Source organism: Mustelus asterias, unplaced genomic scaffold (genome assembly GCF_964213995.1).
Source record: "Mustelus asterias unplaced genomic scaffold, sMusAst1.hap1.1 HAP1_SCAFFOLD_261, whole genome shotgun sequence".
NCBI classification, from domain to species: Eukaryota; Metazoa; Chordata; class Chondrichthyes; order Carcharhiniformes; family Triakidae; genus Mustelus; species Mustelus asterias.
In genome coordinates this window covers 300543-320661 of record NW_027590227.1, presented here as the reverse complement: position 1 = coordinate 320661, position 20119 = coordinate 300543, and the positions used below count along the sequence as shown (strand labels likewise).

Below are 20119 nucleotides of genomic sequence, written 5' to 3'. Positions count from 1 at the left end.
GCTTTGGATCCCAATCCCCCAACCCCCCCCCCCCCCCCCCCCCCCGCCAAGCTAGTTTAAACCCTCCCGAGTGGCTCTAGCAAATCTCTCCGCCAGGATGTTAGTCCCCCTCCAGTTCAGGTGTAACCCATCCCTCTTGAACAGGTCACCCCCGCCCTAGAAGAGATCCGAATGATCCAAAAATCTAAATCCCTGCATCAGCTCTCAAGCCACGCATTCATCAGCCTAATTCCTACTCTCACTAGCACGTGGCACCGGCAGTAGTCCTGAAATTACTCCCTTCGAGGTCCTGCACTTTAGCCTTCTGCCTAATTCTCTACATTCACATTTCAGGACCTCATCCCTTTTCCTACCTACGTTGTCAGTACCAATATGTACAACGACCTCTGGCTGCTCACCCTCTCCCTTAAGAATGTCCTGCAACCGCACAGAGACACCTTTGACCCTGATTACAGTTATAGTTCTTTGCTTTTTTAAATCCCCTCTGAGCTTTCGATATTTAGCCTGGCTCTCAATTGTATTTTCTACCTGACACCTTTCAACTTGCGCGGCACTGAGACACAGTTCAGACACAGTTTCCTCCGGGTGCTCTGGTTTCCTCCCACATTCCAAAGATGTGCGGGTTAGGGGGATTAGTGGGGTAAAAAAGTGGAGTATAAAAGTAGAGAAGTGTTGGAATTGTTTAGGGTGTTGGTGAAACCACATCTGGAATATTGTGTCCAGTTTTGATCTCCTTATTTGAGGAAGGATGTGGTGGCAATGGAGGCAGTTCAGAGGAGGGTCACCAGATTGATTCCGGGGAGGAAGGGGTTGACGCATGAGGAGAGATTAACAGTTTGGGCTTGTACTCACTGTAGTTTAGAAGGATAAGAGGGGATCTGATCGAGGTATATAAAATTTTTTAAAGATTGATAGAATAAAGATAGAGTGAATGTTTCCTGTTATGGGGCAATCTAGAATGAGGATGTAGGTATAGGTTGAGAGGCGGTAGATTTAAAACTGAGATGAGGAGGAACTACTTCTCGCAGAGGGTGGTGAATTGTGGAACTCGCTGCCCCATCGCGCGGGGGAGTCTGAATCATTGAATGGTTTCAAGAGAGAGGTAGATATATTTCTAATAAAGAAAAGGGAAAGAGGGATATGGGGAACAGGTGGGGAGGTGGATTTGAGACGGGAGAAATCAGCCATGATCTGATTGAATGGCGGAGCAGGCTGGAGGGCTGAATTTGCCGACTTCTGCTCCCAATTCCTGTGTAAATATGTGGGGTTATGGGGTAGGAATGGGTAAGTGTCGGTGCAGCCTAATGGCAGTCAATGAGCCTAATGGCCTCCCCTGCACTGTCACTGTGTCACTGCCACAAACCCTGGAGGAGACCCCTGCCTCAAACCACCCCAGCATGTTCCCCCGCTCTGCCTCTCACCTGAAAGGCCGCTCCCCGGTGTGCGTGCGCTGGTGGTCCGATAGCTTGGAGGATTGCGCAAAGCCCTTGCCACAGACATCACACTTGAAAGGTTTCTGGAGGGGACGGGAGCACTGGTGAACCAGGAAGGAGGAGAGGCGTTGGAAGGTTTTGTGGCAGACACTGCACTGGCAGGGCTTGTCCTGGCCAAGCAGGCACTGGTGGCTGAAGAAGTCATCCGACTGGCCGAAGGCCTCCTTACAGACGGAGCACTGGAAGAGACGGTCCTTGGTGTGCGAGCGGCGGTGAGCTCGCAGTTCGGTGGCAGTCAGGAACGCCCGCTGACACAATGGACACTGGAAGGAGCAGGCAGGGCCCCCCCTGGGAGGGCCCTCAGGCCTGTGGCCTTCTCGCACGTGACCCTCCAGCTCCTGGGCACTGCTAAAGACCTGGTGACACAAGGTACACACCAGGGGCTTCACCTCGGACACCGTGCCGCCCCGTTGCCCCAGGTCCACGGGCAATGTCGGCCCCTCCTCCCGAGGGACCGGTGGGAGCAGAACGCCAGGGCTGGGGTCCTCCCTTTCGACCACCGGGGGGAAAGCTGCAGCCTCCTGCGGTTCGCCTGTTGGTGCCTCGTCCTCCTCTTCTTTACTGCAAAATCAAATAGGAAATAGGTGAAGAGACCATCGCCTCGGGCACAAGAAATAACATTCAGCGTCACCCCTCTGAACTGCTTCAAACACGATTATATCTATGCTCTAATGAGGAGACCCAAACTGTACGCAGTACTCCCAATGTGGCAGAGCTGCTGTCCAGCCTGTCTACTAGTGGGGGACACAGTGATGGAGCGGTAATATCACTGTTCTAGTCAGCAAGAGGCCAAGACTAATGGTCTGGAGGGATGTTCAGATTCAAACCCCATTAGGGTAGCTGATGGAATTTAAATTCATTAATTAAAATCTCAAATCTTGAATAAATGTGTTACATTTGTTACAGTCAGTTCCTCGGCACCCTTCCAGAATCTAAGTAATTTTGGAACACTATAACCAATGGAGTGACACAGCAGTTCATACTGTAGCCTCACAGCCCCAGGGCACGGATTCAATGCCAGCCTTGGGTAACTATGTGGAGTTTGCACATTCTCCCCGTGTCTGCCTGGGTTTCCTCCGGGTGCTCCAGTTTCCTCCCACAGTCCAAAGATATGCGGGTTAGGTGGATTGTCCGTGCTAAATTCACCCCTAGTGTCCCAAGATGTGTAGGTTCGGGGGATTAGTGGAGTAAATTAATGGGGTTACGAGAATACAGCCTGGGGGTGGGATGGTCTGTCAGAGAGTCGGTGCAAACACGATGGGTGAATGGCCTCCAGCTGCTCTGCAGGGATTCTATGATTCAATGCAGCAACTATTTCTGCAGGCTCGAGGAGGCCTACTCATCACCACCTACAACCTGTTACACAGGAACAGGAGGAGGCCATTCAGCCCCTCCAGCCTGTTACACAGGAACAGGAGGAGGCCATTCAGCCCCTCCAGCCTGTTACACAGGAACAGGAGGAGGCCATTCAGCCCCTCCAGCCTGTTACACAGGAACAGGAGGAGGCCATTCTGCCCCTCCAGCCTGTTACACAGGAACAGGAGGAGGCCATTCAGCCCCTCGAGCCTGTTACACAGGAACAGGAGGAGGCCATTCCACCCCTCGAGCCTGTTACACAGGAACAGGAGGAGGCCATTCAGCCCCTCCAGCCTGTTACACAGGAACAGGAGGAGGCCATTCAGCCCCTCCAGCCTGTTACACAGGAACAGGAGGAGGCCATTCAGCCCCTCCAGCCTGTTACACAGGAACAGGAGGAGGCCATTCAGCCCCTCGAGCCTGTTACACAGGAACAGGAGGAGGCCATTCAGCCCCTCGAGCCTGTTACACAGGAACAGCAGGAGGCCCTGTTAGAGGACGTCAAATACCCTGGGATTGAAAACATTAATAAAGACGATTAGAACAGAGTGGATTAGCTGAGGATAAGATTCACAGACTGCTTGATATATATTTTACAAAGGTACTGTCTGCATAGAAACACATATGACCACAGTTAGAGGATTAAAACATGTATTTCTGAAAGAGTATTATTGAACCGGCATACATCTTGGCTAATGGCACAGGGTTCTAAGGCATCATGGGAAATATGCCAGAAAAGTGAACCTTATTCCTAATAATAATACATCCATAGGAACATAGCTCTCATCAGCATGGGTATCAGACAGCACAGTGAAGTAGAATTCATTGAGCAAGGACAAGCTCGTGGTTCCAGTCAGCTTAATGAACAGAGAGTATTAAACTAGATAAGAGTTCAGAACAGGTGGCCATGGGAAAGTCAGGCAGAAACTGCTGGAACTTATTATTCCCATGGCGTCAGAGAATATCTGCAATTGGCCAAGACATAATAGACACATGAACAAACAGGGAATAGAGGGATATGGGTAGTTATTCTAGATATGACAAGGTGATTGGTGCAGGCTTGGAGTGCCCAAGGGCCTGTTCCTGTGCTGTACTGTTCTTTGTATATGACATTTACTAATGATGATTGGCTCACAATGAGCCAGAAAGTGGGTAAAATGTCTTTTGGAAGTTATATAATTGTATTACCACTGTGTTGTAACTTCAGAGAACGATTGCATCACTCAACCTTTTTCTCCCAGCGTACATTGGTCAATAAGGAAACATCTTTCACGAGGCTGCTTTGTCGTGAGTCTTTGTATTAGCTGAAGTTCAGCTCAATACCTGGCCTCTGAAAAAACCCCGATAGGCCCATTCAGAATTACGGTTAGGGTACCCGGATTGACGACCTGGTAAAGATGGCTTCGGCCCTCTCCACCCTTAGGGCGGCACGGTAGCACAGTGGTTAGCACTGCTGCTTCACAGCTCCAGGGACCTGGGTTCGATTCCCGGCTCGGGTCACTGTCTGTATGGAGTTTGCACATTCTCCTCGTGTCTGCGTGGGTTTCCTCCGGGTGCTCCGGTTTCCTCCCACAGTCCAAAGATGTGAGGGTTAGGTTGATTGGCGATGCGAAAAATTGCCCCTTTGTGTCCTGAGATGTGTAGGTTAGAGGGATTAGTGGGTAAATGTGCAGGGATATGGGATTTGGGCCTGGGTGGGATTGTGGTCGGTGCAGACTCGATGGGCCAAATGGTCTCTTTCTATACTGTAGGGTTTCTATTACCGGCATTTATATTGCAATGCTACAGGTTTAACACAGGGGGTACCAGTCACTGAGTTCTTGACGAGACTGTGGAAATTGGCAGAACACTGCAAGTACGGGTCAGCACTTCCGGAAATGTTAAGGGATCATTTAGAATGTAGAATTAATAATATAACAATCCAAAGGAAGCTACTGGCTGAATCAACTCTGGACCTCATGAAAGCAGTAAGAAGTCTCACAACACCAGGTTAAAGTCCAACAGGTTTATTTGGTAGCAAATACCATAAGCTTTCGGAGCGCTGCTCCTTCGTCAGATGGAGTGGAAACGTGCTCTCAAACAGTGCACAGAGACACAAAAAATCAAGTTACAGAATACTGATTAGAATGCAAATCTCTACAGCCAGCCAGGTCTTAAAGGTACAGACAATGTGGGTGGAGGGAGCATTAAACACAGGTTAAAGAGATGTGTATTGTCTCCAGACAGAACAGCTAGTGAGATTCTGCAAGTCCAGGGGGCAAGCTGTGGGGGTTACTGATAATGTGACATAAATCCAACATCCCGGTTGAGGCCGTCCTCATGTGTGCGGAACTTGGCTATCAGTTTCTGCTCAGCGACTCTGCGCTGTCGTGTGTCGTGAAGGCCACCTTGGAGAACGCTTACCTGAAGATCCAAGGCTGAATGCCCGTGACTGCTGAAGTGCTCCCCCACAGGAAGAGAACAGTCTTGCCTGGTGATTGTCGAGCGGTGTTCATTCATCCGTTGTCGTAGCGTCTGCATGGTTTCCCCAATGTACCATGCCTCGGGACATCCTTTCCTGCAGCGTATCAGGTAGACAATGTTGGCCGAGTTGCAAGAGTAGGTACCGTGTACCTGGTAGATGGTGTTCTCACGTGAGACGATGGCATCCGTGTCGACGATCCGGCACATCTTGCAGAGGTTGATGTGGCAGGGTTGTGTGGTGTCGTGGTCACTGTTCTCCTGAAGGCTGGGTAGTTTGCTGCGGACAATGGTCTGTTTGAGGTTGCGTGGTTGTTTGAAGGCAAGAAGTGGGGGTGTGGGGATGGCCTTGGCGAGATGTTCGTCTTCATCAATGACATGTTGAAGGCTCCGGAGGAGATGCCGTAGCTTCTCCGCTCCGGGGAAGTACTGGACGACGAAGGGTACTCTGTCCACCGTGTCCCGTGTTTGTCTTCGGAGGAGGTCGGTGCGGTTTTTCGCTGTGGCGCGTTGGAACTGTTGATCGATGAGTCGAGCGCCATATCTTGTTCTTATGAGGGCATCTTTCAGCGTCTGGAGGTGTCTGTTGCGATCCTCCTCATCCGAGCAGATCCTGTGTATTCGGAGGGCTTGTCTGTAGGGGATGGCTTCTTTAACGTGTTATGGGTGGAAGCTGGAGAAGTGGAGCATCATGAGGTTATCCGTGGGCTTGCGGTACAGTGAGGTGCTGAGGTGACCGTCCTTAATGGAGATGCGTGTGTCCAAGAATGCAACCGATTCCAGAGAGTAGTCCATCGTGAGTCTGATGGTGGGATGGAACTTGTTGATGTCATCATATAGTTGTTTCAGTGATTGTTCACCATGACTCCAAAGGAAGAAAATATCATCGATGTATCTCGTGTATAGCATCGGTTGAAGGTCCTGTGCAGTGAAGAAGTCTTGTTCGAACCTGTGCATGAAGATGTTGGCATATTGAGGTGCGGATTTGGTCCCCATGGCTGTTCCGTGTGTCTGGATGAAGAACTGGTTGTTGAAGGTGAAGACATTGTGGTCCAGGATGAAGCGGATGAGTTGTAAAATTGCATCTGGAAACTGGCAGTTGACGGCATTGAGTACTGAGGCTGTTGCAGCAATGCCATCATCGTGGGGGATGCTGGTGTAGAGTGCCGAGACATCCATTGTGACGAGGAGTGCTCCTGGTTCAACTGCTCCATGTGTGCTGAGTTTCTGTAGGAAGTCCGTAGTGTCGCGACAAAAGCTGGGGGTTCTCTGTACAATGGGTTTCAAGATGCCCTCGACATAGCCGGAGAGATTCTCGCACAGGGTCCCATTGCCTGAAACGATGGGACGGCCGGGTGTGTTTGCCTTGTGTATCTTCGGGAGGCAGTAGAGATCTCCAACGCGTGGAGTACGTGGGATGAGAGCACGGAGGGTGCTCTGAAGGTCCGGATCAAAGGTTTTGATCAGAGTGTTGAGTTGACGGGTGTGTTCTTTGGTCGGATCTGTGGGTAACTGTCTGTAGTGTTCCTCGTTGTTCAGTTGTCGGTACACTTCTTTGCAGTAATCCGTTCTGTTCAGTATGACGATGTATGATTCAGACAGTCCTTTGTCTGCTGGTTTGATGACAATGTTGCGGTTGGTCTTGAGAGCGTGGATGGCGTTACGTTGTGCTTGGGTGATGTTCGGGGCTGTCTTGTGAGTGGGGCTGATGAATTTGGTGTTGACGCACCTCCTGATGGCTTGGGTATACATGTCAAGTCGAGGGCAGTGGTCTTCCGGAGGAGTCCAATTCGACTCCTTCCTCTTCGGTTGCACTGCGGATCTCTCTGTCTCATTGTGTTCGCTGTTGGCCTCTTGGGGTTTGTGGAAGAACCCCCGCCCCCCCCCGCAGCCTCATTCGCCTGATGAATTCCTCTGTGTCCGCTGCGAGACTGATGGGGTCTATTTTGGTAGTGGGGCACAAGTTGAGCCCTCGGCTGAGAACTTCGATTTCATCTGGCTGAAGTGTGTAGTCCGATAAGTTGACAATGGACTTCCCCGCAGTTGTACTGTTTTCTACTGTGGTACCGGGGGAGGCTTGGTGGCTGCTGGTGGTGATGCCAAGTTTCTCAAGTTTCCTGTTCTTGGTGTGCATGTAGATGGTGTAGTTCCTTTGTCTCGTCTGCTTGGCAGAGTTTCGCAGCTGGTCTGCGTCCTGAGCGCAAGTTGAGAATATGGATTCTATCTTGGTTTCCAGGCTGCGGCGTTTGCTGTAGAGCTGGTGTATGAGGTGGTTGAGGAGTGTGAGAGAGGTGCGACGGCAAAGTCTCTCAGCGTAGTCTGTGTTATAGGTTGACCTGAGTGGGTTCGTGATCCGTAGTCCTTTGGGTATCTTGTCTGCTTTCTTGCATGTTGGTAGAAACTTGATGTCTGTGTCGATATGCGCGATCTTCTTGGAGATCCTCTCCACTTGGAGCCTTTGATCCGGACCTTCAAAACACCCTCCGTGCTCTCATCCCATGTACTCCACGCGTTGGAGATCTCTACTGCCTCCCAAAGATACACTAGGCAAACACACCCGGCCGTCCCATTATATCGGCAATGGGACCCTGTGCGAGAACCTCTCCGGCTATGTCGAGGGCATCCTGAAACCCATTGTACAAAGAACCCCAGCTTTTGTCGTGACACTGCGGACTTCCTACAGAAACTCAGCACACATGGAGCAGTTGAACCAGGAGCACTCCTCGTCACAATGGATGTCTCGGCATTCTACACCAGCATCCCCCACGATGATGGCATTGCTGCAACAGCCTCAGTACTCAATGCCGTCAACTGCCAGTTTCCAGATGCAATTTTACAACTCATCCGCTTCATCCTGGACCACAATGTCTTCACCTTCAACAACCAGTTCTTCATCCAGACACACGGAACAGCCATGGGGACCAAATTTGCACCTCAATATGCCAACATCTTCATGCACAGGTTCGAACAAGACTTCTTCACCGCACGGGACCTTCAATCGATGCTATACACGAGATACATCGATGATATTTTCTTCCTTTTGAGTCATGGTGAACAATCACTGAAACAACTATATGATGACATCAACAAGTTCCATCCCACCATCAGACTCACGATTGACTACTCTCCGGAATCGGTTGCATTCTTGGACACACGCATCTCCATTAAGGACGGTCACCTCAGCACCTCACTGTACCTCAAGCCCACGGATAACCTCACGATGCTCCACTTCTCCAGCTTCCACCCTAAACACGTTAAAGAAGCCATCCCCTACGGACAAGCCCTCCGTATACACAGGATCTGCTCGGATGAGGAGGATCGCAACAGACACCTCCAGACGCTGAAAGATGCCCTCATAAGAACAGGATATGGCGATCGACTCATCGATCAACAGTTCCGACGCGCCACAGCGAAAAACCGCACCGACCTCCTCAGAAGACACACACGGGACACGGTGGACAGAGTACCCTTCGTCGTCCAGTACTTCCACGGAGCGGAGAAGCTACGGCATCTCCTCCGGAGCCTTCAACATGTCATTGATGAAGACGAACATCCCGCCAAGGCCATCCCCACACCCCCACTTCTTGCCTTCAAACAACCACGCAACCTCAAACAGACCATTGTCCGCAGCAAACTACCCAGCCTTCAGGAGAACAGTGACCACGACACCACACAACCCTGCCACAGCAACCTCTGCAAGATGTGCCGGATCATCGACACGGATGCCATCATCTCACGTGAGAACGCCATCTACCAGGTACACGGTACCTACTCTTGCAACTCGGCCAACATTGTCTACCTGATACGCTGCAGGAAAGGATGTCCCGAGGCGTGGTACATTGGGGAAACCATGCAGACGCTACGACAACGGATGAATGAACACCGCTCGACAATCACCAGGCAAGACTGCTCTCTTCCTGTGGGGGAACACTTCAGCAGTCACGGGCATTCAGCCTTGGATCTTCAGGTAAGCGTTCTCCAAGGCGGCCTTCACGACACACGACAGCGCAGAGTCGCTGAGCAGAAACTGATAGCCAAGTTCCGTACACATGAGGACGGCCTCAACCGGGATATTGGGTTCATGTCACATTATCAGTAACCCCCACAGCTTGCCCCCTGGACTTGCAGAATCTCACTAGCTGTCCTGTCTGGAGACAATACACATCTCTTTAACCTGTGTTTAATGCTCCCTCCACTCACATTGTCTGTACCTTTAAGACCTGGCTGGCTGTAGGGATTCGCATTCTAATCAGTATTCTGTAACTTGATTTTTTGTGTCTCTGTGCACGGTTTGAGAGCAGATTTCCACTCCATCTGACGAAGGAGCAGCGCTCCGAAAGCTTATGGTATTTGCTACCAAATAAACCTGTTGGACTTTAACCTGGTGTTGTGAGACTTCTTACTGTGTTCACCCCAGTCCACCGCCGGCATCTCCACATCATGAAAGCCACAGAACTGGCCCTTTCCCACAAAAATGCAGGAAAGGGGACCCAGGAGCTCCAGGGGTCTATAGATGGTAATGTTGTCAGCCTGTAGAACTCGGGTCCCAGCAGATAACCGCTCCCATTTACTGCCAAGAAGGGGCGACTGGAGTTGGGGCTGATAGGTACCAGAACTAGACGGGAAGTCTCTCCACAATACAGTGAGGACTAAGCACATCCATGCTGCACTTGTAGTCCTAAAGTCCACCCAGACATAGAAACTAGGAGCAGGAGGAGGCCATTCGGCCCTTCCAGCCGACTCCGCCATTCATTCTGACCATGGCTGATCATCAAATTCAATATCCTGATCCCCCCGCCCCCCCCCCTTCCCCCCATATCCCTCGATCCCTTTAGCCCCAAGAGCAAAATCTAATTTCTTCTTGAAATCACACAACGTTTTGGCCTCAACTACTTCCTGTGGGAGTGAATTCCACACATTCACCACCCTCGGTGAAGAAATTTCTCCTCACCTCAGTTCTAAAGGTTTACCCCTTATCCTCAAACTATGACCCCTAGTTCTGGACTCCCCCACCATCGGGAACATTCTTTCTGAATCTCCCCTGTCTAACCCTGTTAGAATTTTATAAGTTTCTATGAGATCCCCTCTCACTCTTCTAAACTCCAGTGAATATAATCCTCACCGACTTAGTCTCTCCTCATATGACAGACCTGCCATCCCAGGAATCAGCCTGGTAAACCTTCGCTGCGCTCCCTCTACGGCAAGGACATTCTTCCTCTGACAAGGAGACCAAAACTGCACACAATACTCCAGGTGTGGTCTCACCAACGCCCTGTACAATTGCAGCAAAACATCCCTATCCCTTTACTCAAATCCTCTCGCTATGAAGGGCAACATACCATTCACCTTCTTCACTGCCTGCTGTACCTGCGCGCTGACTCTCAGCGACTGATGCACGAGGACTCCAAGGTCTCGCTGAGTATCCGCCTCTCTCAATTTACACCCATTCAAATAATAATCTGTCTTCCTATTATTGGTACCAAAGTGGATAACCTCACATTTATCCACATTATACTGCATCTGCCATGCAGATACCCACACACTCAGCCTGTCCAAATCATACTGAAGCATCTCTGCATCCTCCTCACAGCTCACCCTCCCACCCAGCTTTTGTATCGTCTCCAAATTTGGAGATAACACATTCAGTTCCCTCTTCAAAATCATTAATATATAATGTAAACAGTTGAGGTCCCAGCACAGATCCCTACGGAACCCCAAGGAGATTCCTCCCATCACATCAGCCTGGATCCAATTCCGGACACTGCTATTAGGTGCCTCCGAATAGATCTTAGAACATCGTCCAGGAAGACATATAGCCAACACGGATGCCTTGAGCCGCCTGCTGCTACCCACCAGCCTATCTTCTCCTCCGAAGACGGGTGAAGTCGTAATGATTCTGAACTGTACTCTGCCAGTATCCGCCAAACCGATCTGGACAAGAACTCAAAAGGACCCCACGTTGGCGAAACTACGTTACGTCGTCCTAAGTGGTGGACCACAAAGGAATTCTATGGAGGATTTGAAACTTTTTCTCTCCAAATATCAGGAATTGAAAGATGGCATCATCTTGTGGGGAGCCCAGGTGATTATCCCGTGTGCAGACCAGCAACTAATCCTTCAAGAATTGCACAATGGCCACCCAGGAATTTCTGAGATGGAGATACTCGTGATGAGCCAGGTCTCAAGGCCGAGCACAGACAGTGACATCGAAAAGCTTCTCAAGCCGTGCCTGCGGTTTGTTTCTTCATGCCACTTTTGAATGTCTGGACCACCCTCCTGGCCAGGCCGTTTGAGGATGGGTAGTAGGATGCTGTGTGGAAGTGTGAAGGTCTGAAACTTCTGCTTGGTAAATGGGGTCCCGTCATCTGTCACAAGGACCTCAGGCAGACCATCTGTGTGAAAAGTTTGACAGAGTTTCTCGATGGTATTGTGAGAGCATGCCAATCCATTTTGAATGGACGTTGATGAGGATTAAAAACATGGACCCATCAATGCCCCTGAGCAATCAGCATGTACTCACGGTCTCCCCAGCCATTCCCAAGGGTGCAATGAGGCTGCTGTTGGGGCCTTCTGGTTTTTCTGGCAGGTTTTGTGGAGGCTTTGGAGAGGGTACAGAAAAGATTGACCAGGATGTTGCCTGGTATGGAGGGCACTAGCTATGAGGAGAGGTTGGAGAAACTTGGTTTGTTCTCACTGGAACGACGGAGGTTGAGGGGCGACCTGATAGAAGTCTACAAGATTATGAGGGGCATGGACAGAGTGGATAGTCAGAAACTTTTCCCAGGGTGGAAGAGTCAATTACTCGGGGCACAGGTTTAAGGTGCGAGGGGCAAGGTTTAAAGGAGATGTATGAGGCAGATTTTTTTTACACAGAGGGTGCTGGGTGCCTGGAACTCGCTGCCGGGAGAGGGAGTGGAAGCGGATACGGTCGTGACTTTTAAGGGGCGTCTTAACAAATACATGAATAGATGAGTATAGAGGGGTATGGTCCCTGGAAGGGTAGGGGGTTCAGACGGGCAGCATGGTGCAGGTTTGGAGGGCCAAAGGGCCTGTTCCTGTGCTGTAATTTTCCTTATTCTTTGTTTTGCATGGCTTGAGAAGCTTTTCGATGTCACTGTCTGTGCTCGGCCATGAGACCTGGCTCATCACGAGTATCTCCATCTCAGAAATTCCTGGGTGGCCATTGTGCAATTCTTGAAGGATTAGTTGCTGGTCTGCACACGGGATAATCACCCAGGCTCACCACAGGATGATGCCATCCTCTGTACTCAATTCCTGATATTTGGCAAGATAAGGGGGGCGATTCTCCCATTGTGCCCCGCAACTTTTCTGGCAGGTTGGGCTGGGAGATGCGTGTCGTCGGCCTTTTTCCGGGATTTGTGCATGCGCCAGGAACATATGAACATCTCCCATAGCTGGAGAACAATTGGAGTCCAGGCCACACTGGAAACCGGCAGGAAGACAGGTAAGTGATTGGAATCATTTTTAAATGTATTTTTAATATATTTTGCATTTCATTATCGGGAACTTATCGGTCCCGATAAAATCTCCCACCTCGCCAGGAGTACTTCATTACAGCGGGGTTTAGACTAGCTCCCCACGTTCGGGGAACTAGCGGGAGTCCCCGCCAGACTGAAGGAGGAGGCGATTGGGGCCTCTGGGGGTCAGCCAGCTGGAGAGTGGAGCGCCCTGGGCATGGGCACCCTGGCAGTGCCAGCCTGTGCTGCCTGGCACTGCCCAGGGGGCAAAGTGCCCATGGGGCACCTTGGCACTGCCCAACAGGCATCAGGCAGTGCCAAGGGGGCAGGGCCTTCTGTGGGCAGGGCCGAGGGGTGATCGGTGGGGATGGGGGGTCCTGCTGCCGCTCTGCATTGGGACCGGTCTGGGATGGAGGGAGGGCAGCGATTGAGGCGGGCAAGGGGGGGAGAAGGGGATGGGGGGGGGAATCACCACTGCTGGCGGTGGGGTGGGCTGGACATCGGGGCGATCTAGGGCAAGTGGGGGGGGGGGGGTCAGGGCTGGCCCAGGAATTGCTGTGGGGGCTGCAATCGGGCCATTGGGGGGGGTGGTTCTGGAAGGGCAACACTGCAGGGGTCCCGGGCTGGCCAGCGACTGAGCTGGCAGCAAACGGGGAGTCTGACAGATCGGGACCACTGCGAATGCGCAGTTCCAGAACTGTCAAACTCCGGTGCGAATAGGTCCCCGACCATTCCCCGCCCCCCCGTGTTTTTAATGAGATTCACGACTGGGACCTCTGCAGCGCAGAGTGCGCTGACGTTGAACTGAGAAAACTGATCTAGAACAGTTTTCCCACCAATTCAGCATTTTTGGTTGAATCGCCCCCAAGGTTTCAAAGCTTGCACATTTTCTCTTCAACTGTAGGTCTGTGCCACATACATCTCCAGGAATAGCCCCGGCGGAGATATTGATGGGTCAGCGCCTTTGGACTAGGCTTAGCCTGACGTTCCCAAATTTGGCCAGCAACGTTGAGTTAAAACAAGAAGCCCAGAGAAGGGGTCACAATGGTCAGAGACCAGATAGAGCTTTCAGACTGGGAGATATGGCCCACGCAAGTACTTTGGCGATGACTCTTTGGGAGTTACCCTAAAAAACTGGACCAGTGTCATCGTAGGTTCGTAGTGCAAACCAGGGAGAAGACCTGCAAAAAAAACCCACTTCAATAACCTTCACCACAGGGAACCATCAGTATCCTTTGCACTGGCCTGCGGACAGGACATTCCGCCCACCAGAACCACGAGAGCCAGTTCTTGGGACATTGACAATTCCAGCTCAGGTATGGAGACCGAGGTGCCAGAAACTCAGTCAGACGTTGCCACCAAGGACAAGCACCCTGCAGTGGCTCCTGGCGCTCTGCACAAAATAGGCGTTGAATGACCCTGGCAAGACCATACCAACATTTAGAAATCAGGCTGAGGGCGGGAGGTAGTCTGTGTGATAACTCCCACTTAAAGTTTTGTAATTAAGTGATGTTCCTTTCCTGTGTTATTGCACACAGGAACAGGAGGAGGCCATTCAGCCCCTCGAGTCTGTTACACAGGAACAGGAGCAGGCCATTCAGCCCCTCGAGCCTGTCACACAGGAACAGGCAATATTGACTACATCTACACTAATCCTACTTTCCAGCATTTGGCCCAGCGCCTTGAATGTTATGCCAGTTCAAGTGCTTATCATAGAAACACAGAAACTAGAAGCAGGAGGAGGCCATTCGGCCCTTCCAGCCTGTTCCACCATTCATTTTGATCATGGCTGATCATCAAATTCAATATCCTGATCCCCCCCTTCCCCCCCATATCCCTCGATCCCTTTAGCCCCAAGAGCGAAATCTAATTTCTTCTTGAAATCACACGTTTTGGCCCCAACTCCTTCCTGTGGGAGTGAATTCCACACATTCACCACCCTCTGGGTGAAGAAATTTCTCCTCACCTCAGTTCTAAATCATAGAAATCATAGAAACCCTACAGTGCAGAAGGAGGCCATTCGGCCCATCGAGTCTGCACCGACCACAATCCCACCCAGGCCCTACCCCCACATATTTACTCGCTAATCCCACTAACCTACGCATCTCACGACTCTAAGGGGCAATTTTTAACCTGGCCAATCAACCTAACCCGCACATCTTTGGACTGTGGGAGGAAACCGGAGCACCCGGAGGAAACCCATGCAGACACGAGGAGAATTTGCAAACTCCACACAGATAGTGACCCAAGCCGGGAATCGAACCCAGGACCCTGGAGCTGTGAAGCAGCAGTGCTAACCACTGTGCTATCGTGCCGCCCTTATTGTGCTACCGTGCCGCCCCACGGCGGTAAAGGTTTACCCCTTATCCTCAAACTATGACCCCTAGTTCTGGACTCCCCCACCATCGGGAACATTCTTTCTGAATCTACCCTGTCTAACCCTGTTAGAATTTTATAAGTTTCTATGAGATCCCCTCTCACTCTTCTAAACTCCAGTGAATATAATCCTCACCGACTTAGTCTCTCCTCATGTGACAGACCTGCCATCCCAGGAATCAGCCTGGTAAACCTTCGCTGCGCTCCCTCTATAGCAAGGACATCCTTCCTCAGATAAGGAGACCGAAACTGCACACAATACTCCAGGTGTGGCCTCACCAACGCCCTGTACAATTGCAGCAAAACATCCCCATCCCTGTACTCCAATCCTCTCGCTATAAAGGCCAACATACCATTTGCCTTCTTTACTGCCGGCTATTCCCTCTTCCAAATCATAAGTATATAATGTGAACAGTTGGGGTCCTAACACAGATCCCTGCGGGACCCCACTAAGTCACTGCCTGCCAACGGAAAAGGACCCATTTATGCCAACTCTTTGCTTCCTATCTGCTAACCAGCTTTCTATCCGTCTCAAGACATTACCTGCAATCCCATGTGCTTTAACTTTACATTGCAGTCTGTTGTATGAGACCTTGTTGAGAGCCTTCTGAAAGTCTAAATGAACCACATCCATTGGTTCTCCTCGGTCAACTCTGCTGGTTACATCCTCAAAGACTTCCAATAGATTCGTCAAGCACGATTTCCCTTCTGTAAATCCATGCTGACTTTGTCTGATTATACCACTGCCTTTCAAATGCCGAGTTATGGAATCCTCGATAATGGATTCTAGCAACTTCCCCAGTCCCGACGTTAGGCTCACTGGTCTATAGTTCCCTGTTTTCTCTCTACCTCCCTTTTTGAATAGCGGACTTACATTACCTACCCTCCAATCTGTAGGAACCAGTCCAGAATTTTGGAGGAGGCCCACTCAGCCCCTCGAAAATGTCACACACAGTAACAGGAGGACGCCATTCAGCCCCTCGAGCCTGTTACACAGGAACAGGAGGAGGCCCCATTCAGCCCCTCGAGCCTGTTACACAGGAACAGGAGGAGGCCCCATTCAGCCCCTCGAGCCTGTTACACAGGAACAGGAGGAGGCCATTCAGCCCCTTGAGCCAGTTACACAGGAACAGGAGGAGGCCATTCAGCCCCTCGAGCCTGTTACACAGTAACAGGAGGAGGCCATTCAGCCCCTCCAGTCTGTTACACAGGAACAGGAGGCCATTCAGCCCCTCGAGCCTGTTACACAGTAACAGGAGGAGGGCCATTCAGCCCCTCGAAAATGTCACACACAGTAACAGGAGGAGGCCATTCAGCCCCTCGAGCCTGTTACACAGGAACAGGAGAAGGCCCCATTCAGCCCCTCGAGCCTGTTACACAGGAACAGGAGGAGGCCCCATTCAGCCCCTCGAGCCTGTTACACAGGAACAGGAGGAGGCCATTCAGCCCCTCGAGCCAGTTACACAGTAACAGGAGGAGGCCATTCAGCCCCTTGAGCCAGTTACACAGGAACAGGAGGAGGCCATTCAGCCCCTCGAGCCTGTTACACAGTAACAGGAGGAGGCCATTCAGCCCCTCGAGCCTGTTACACAGTAACAGGAGGAGGCCATTCAGCCCCTCGAGTCTGTTACACAGGAACAGGAGGCCATTCAGCCCCTCGAGCCTGTTACACAGTAACAGGAGGAGGGCCATTCAGCCCCTTGAGCCTGTTACACAGGAACAGAAGGAGGCCATTCAGCCCCTTGAGCCTGTTACCCAGGGACAGGAGGAGGCCATTCAGCCCCTTGAGCCTGTTACACAGAAACGAGAGGTGGAGAAAACAAGAGTTTCACAAAGGGTTTACCAGGACCTCCTTCATTTCACACATTCTTCCTCCATTAATAAAACCAAAACATCCAATCAATTTCCAGCATCTCTAACGATTTGTGTGCATAAACCAGAATCCTCTGCTCAACCACCCCCTTATAATTGTACCATTTAATTCATTTCTCTTCCCAGATCACATTTCTGTATGTTGAATTTCCCCAGTGCTGCCAATGCCCCTGATTGTTCAAAATGGGTTTGGGGTACAGTATCTGTTTGATGATGGTACAGCAATAGGAGGGACCATTCAGCACATCGTGTCTGTTAGTAATTGGGGGCAAGTGACCCAAGTAATCACACTCCTTCCCCACAGTTTTGAAAGCGTCACCATGTGAGAAGAAATGAATATTCCCTCATCCCCCAACCACCCACAAACACCCCATCGGTCCTTTCCCCAATGGCCTTGAATCAGTCTCCCCCTCTGGTCCCTGCACTCCAGTCATTGGGATACAGTTTCTCCTTATTCACTCCCATTGCAAACAACTTCCCCAATTTTGAATGCCTCAATTCAATCTCTCCCTGAACCAGCTCTGCATCAAAGACGACCCCCTCCCAAAAATTCCCAGTCTCTCTGCATGAACTAACTACTAACCCCAGGGAGGGAGCAATCTAATAAATACTAACCCCAGGGAGGGAGCAATCTAATAAATACCAACCCCGGGGAGGGAGCAATCTCATCAATACTAACCCCGGGGAGGGAGCAATCTAATAAATACTAACCCTTGGGATGGAGCAATCTAATAATTACTAACCCCAGAGAGGGAGCAATCTAATAAATACTAACCCCGGGGAGGGAGCAATCTAATAAATGCTAAGCCCGGGGAGGGAGCAATCTAATAAATACTAACCCTGGAGAGGGAGCAATCTAATAAATACTAACCCCGGGGAGGGAGCAATCTAATAAATACTAACCCTGGAGAGGGAGCAATCTAATAAATACTAACCCTGGAGAGGGAGCAATCTAATAAATACTAACCCCGGGGAGGGAGCAATCTAATAAATGCTAAGCCCGGGGAGGGCGCAATCTAATAAATACTAACCCCGGGGAGGGAGCAATCTAATAAATACTAACCGTGGAGAGGGAGCAATCTAATAAATACTAAACCCGGGGAGGGAGCAATCTAATAAATACTAACCCCGGGGAGGGAGCAATCTAATAAATACTAACCCCGGAGAGGGAGCAATCTAATAAATACTAACCCCGGGGAGGGAGCAATCTAATAAATGCTAACCCCGGGGGGGGAGCAATCTAATAAATACTAACCCTGGAGAGGGAGCAATCTAATAAATACTAACCCTGGAGAGGGAGCAATCTAATAATTACTAACCCCGGGGAGGGAGCAATCTAATAAATACTAACCCTGGAGAGGGAGCAATCTAATAAATACTAACCCTGGAGAGGGAGCAATCTAATAAATATTAACCCTGGAGAGGGAGCAATCTAATAATTACTAACCCTGGAGAGGGAGCAATCTAATAAATACTAACCCTGGAGAGGGAGCAATCTAATAAATACTAACCCTGGAGAGGGAGCAATCTAATAAATACTAACCCCGGGGAGGGAGCAATCTAATAAATACTAACCCTGGAGAGGGAGCAATCTAATAAATACTAACCCTGGAGAGGGAGCAATCTAATAAATACTAACCCTGGAGAGGGAGCAATCTAATAAATACTAACCCTGGAGAGGGAGCAATCTAATAATGACTAACCCTGGAGAGGGAGCAATCTAATAATTACTAACCCCGGGGAGGGAGCAATCTAATAAGTACTAACCCCGGGGAGGGAGCGCAATCTAATAAATACTAACCCTGGAGAAGTAGCGCAATCTAATAAATACTAACCCTGGAGAGGTAGCGCAATCTAATAAATACTAACCCTGGAGAGGTAGCAATCTAATAAATACTAACCCCGGGGAGGGAGCAATCTAATAAATACTAACCCCGGGGAGGGAGCAATCTAATAAATACTAACCCCGGGGAGGGAGCAATCTAATAAATACTAACCCTGGGGAGGGAGCAATCTAATAAATACTAACCCCGGGGAGGGAGCAATCTAATAAATACTAACCCCGGGAAGGGAGCAATCTAATAAATACTATCCCGGGGGAGGGAGCAATCTAATAAATACTAACCCTTGGGATGGAGCAATCTAATAAATACTAACCCTGGGGAGGGAGCAATCTCACAAAGGAGGTTATCCTAAGGAGTTGTGGGGAGTGTATGTGTAATAAAGGGTGTTGCAATTAGAGGAACGCCGTGGGGGAGGGGGTGGGGTGGGAGGGGTGCGGGGTAAAGGAACCTTGGTCACCCTCCCCTCCCCTCCCCCCTGAGGAATGACCCTCCCCTTTTTTACAGATTACTCACACTCTCGGAGGGGCCTCCCAGGCCCAGCCCTGCACCTCCAGCCGATGCATCGGCGACCTTTGACTGCAATCTGCGGGGTGCACGCTGCTGCTTTTTGCATGGGGGTGTCTAAGGGGGTGAAAGCGCTGATTTTGGGGGGTGGGCGCTGAGGGACTGCAGGCGGCGCGCGGCTCCTACACTCTGGACATTTTCCCTCTGCTGCTCCCGGGGAGCCTGGCGCAACTCCTTCCCGGCATGCAGCGCGGCCCGAGGCAGGAGGCGGGGCCTCCGGCATCCCCGAGCCACGCATGCGCCGCACCCGCCAGCCCGCTGCCGCTCCTGGGCCGTTTTCCCGGCCGCGGGGACAACTGGGTAGCGAGGGCCGCCATTCATCCCCCGCCCAGCGCCTCAGCAAAGGAGGAGGAGGCCGGCCATCCAAACAACACTCATCCTGGGCAGGGGCTAAGACATAGAAACATACACAGAAACTGGAAGCAGCAGGAGGCCATTCGATCCGTCTCCCATTCATTTTGATCACAGCTCATCATCAAATTCAATATCCTAATACCCCCCTTCCCCCCATATCCCTCGATCCCTTTAGCCCCTGTGGTGAACCATTGTTGGTTACCACCAGGAGTGCTGAGCCATGGTCTGGTCAGTACTATGAGTCTGTAGATATGTTACTGTTGGGGTTAGGGTTGGGCTGTTCTACCTGTTAATATAGTCCTATGGTACACCCCAGTTGGCT

General features: G+C 50.8%; 1 protein-coding gene across 3 annotated transcripts in view; it reads right to left on the bottom strand.

Moving 5' to 3' along the window:
- Nucleotides 1–19645, bottom strand: part of LOC144485991 (uncharacterized) — a 54175-nt gene extending 34530 nt beyond the window's left edge. The window contains exons 1-2 of one of the 3 annotated variants that reach the window (XM_078204091.1): nucleotides 19393–19645; nucleotides 1422–2054 (exon numbers count right to left, since the gene is read on the bottom strand). In XM_078204091.1, coding sequence (XP_078060217.1) covers nucleotides 1422–2054; nucleotides 19393–19442 — 683 coding nt within the window. In that variant the 5' untranslated portion in view covers nucleotides 19443–19645. Of the gene's footprint in view, nucleotides 1–1421; nucleotides 2055–4037; nucleotides 4215–19392 lie in introns of those variants that run through there. The other 2 variants (XM_078204092.1, XM_078204093.1) reach the window with 2 other exon arrangements.
- Nucleotides 19646–20119: the final 474 nt, after the last annotated feature.